The sequence below is a fragment of the Triticum dicoccoides genome, chromosome 4A, assembly GCF_002162155.2.
Source record: "Triticum dicoccoides isolate Atlit2015 ecotype Zavitan chromosome 4A, WEW_v2.0, whole genome shotgun sequence".
NCBI lineage: Eukaryota > Viridiplantae > Streptophyta > Magnoliopsida > Poales > Poaceae > Triticum > Triticum dicoccoides.
In genome coordinates this window covers 131502656-131503221 of record NC_041386.1, presented here as the reverse complement: position 1 = coordinate 131503221, position 566 = coordinate 131502656, and the positions used below count along the sequence as shown (strand labels likewise).

Sequence of the window (566 nt, the reverse complement as noted above, 5' to 3'; positions counted from 1 at the left end):
ATACGCACTGAGATCACGGCACATAACAGGTGTTCAAATCAATGGAAAGCAAATGTATTTTGGAGATGGTACCATCCCTCTCTCAGAATAATCAGAGCCCAAAATTCCACATGTTGATCGATTGATATGCCAAACAAAGGGATCGGCTGAGGGGCTCACCGCGGTGCGGATGACGAGCTCGGGGAGGCCGGAGACGTCGGAGCAGCGAGGGCGACGCGAATCGACGGGGGAAGGCGCGCGGCGGCCGACGGGGAAGAAGCTCGGATCCGGCGATGTGGGGGCGCCCAGCTTGAACTGGTGGCCGTAGTCGATGCAGAGGGGAGCTGCGGAGCTCGTGGACACCTTCCCATGTCGCGGATCCAGCGATGTGGTGGGTGGGGAGGCGCAGATCGACGAGATCCACCCATCATCATCACCCTTCTCGAGGTTCTTGACGCTTGGGTGATGCGGATGCGGTGCTGCGCTTCCTGCGGGTGATGCGGATGCGGTGCTGCGCCTCCTGCGGGCCCTTGAAGCCGGCCTTGTCGGCCTTCATCGATGGCGGGCCCTTTAAGGGGAGGGGACCT

At 61.0% G+C, this 566-nt stretch overlaps 1 protein-coding gene across 1 annotated transcript in view; it reads right to left on the bottom strand.

The window, feature by feature from the left end:
* Positions 1-412: 412 nt before the first annotated feature.
* The window catches only part of LOC119283452 (protein NEN4-like), a 109001-nt gene continuing 108847 nt past the window's right edge, over positions 413-566 (bottom strand). The window contains exon 2 of the mRNA XM_037563000.1: positions 413-564. Within this exon, the coding sequence (XP_037418897.1) occupies positions 413-564 (152 nt within the window). The remainder of the gene's footprint in view (positions 565-566) is intronic.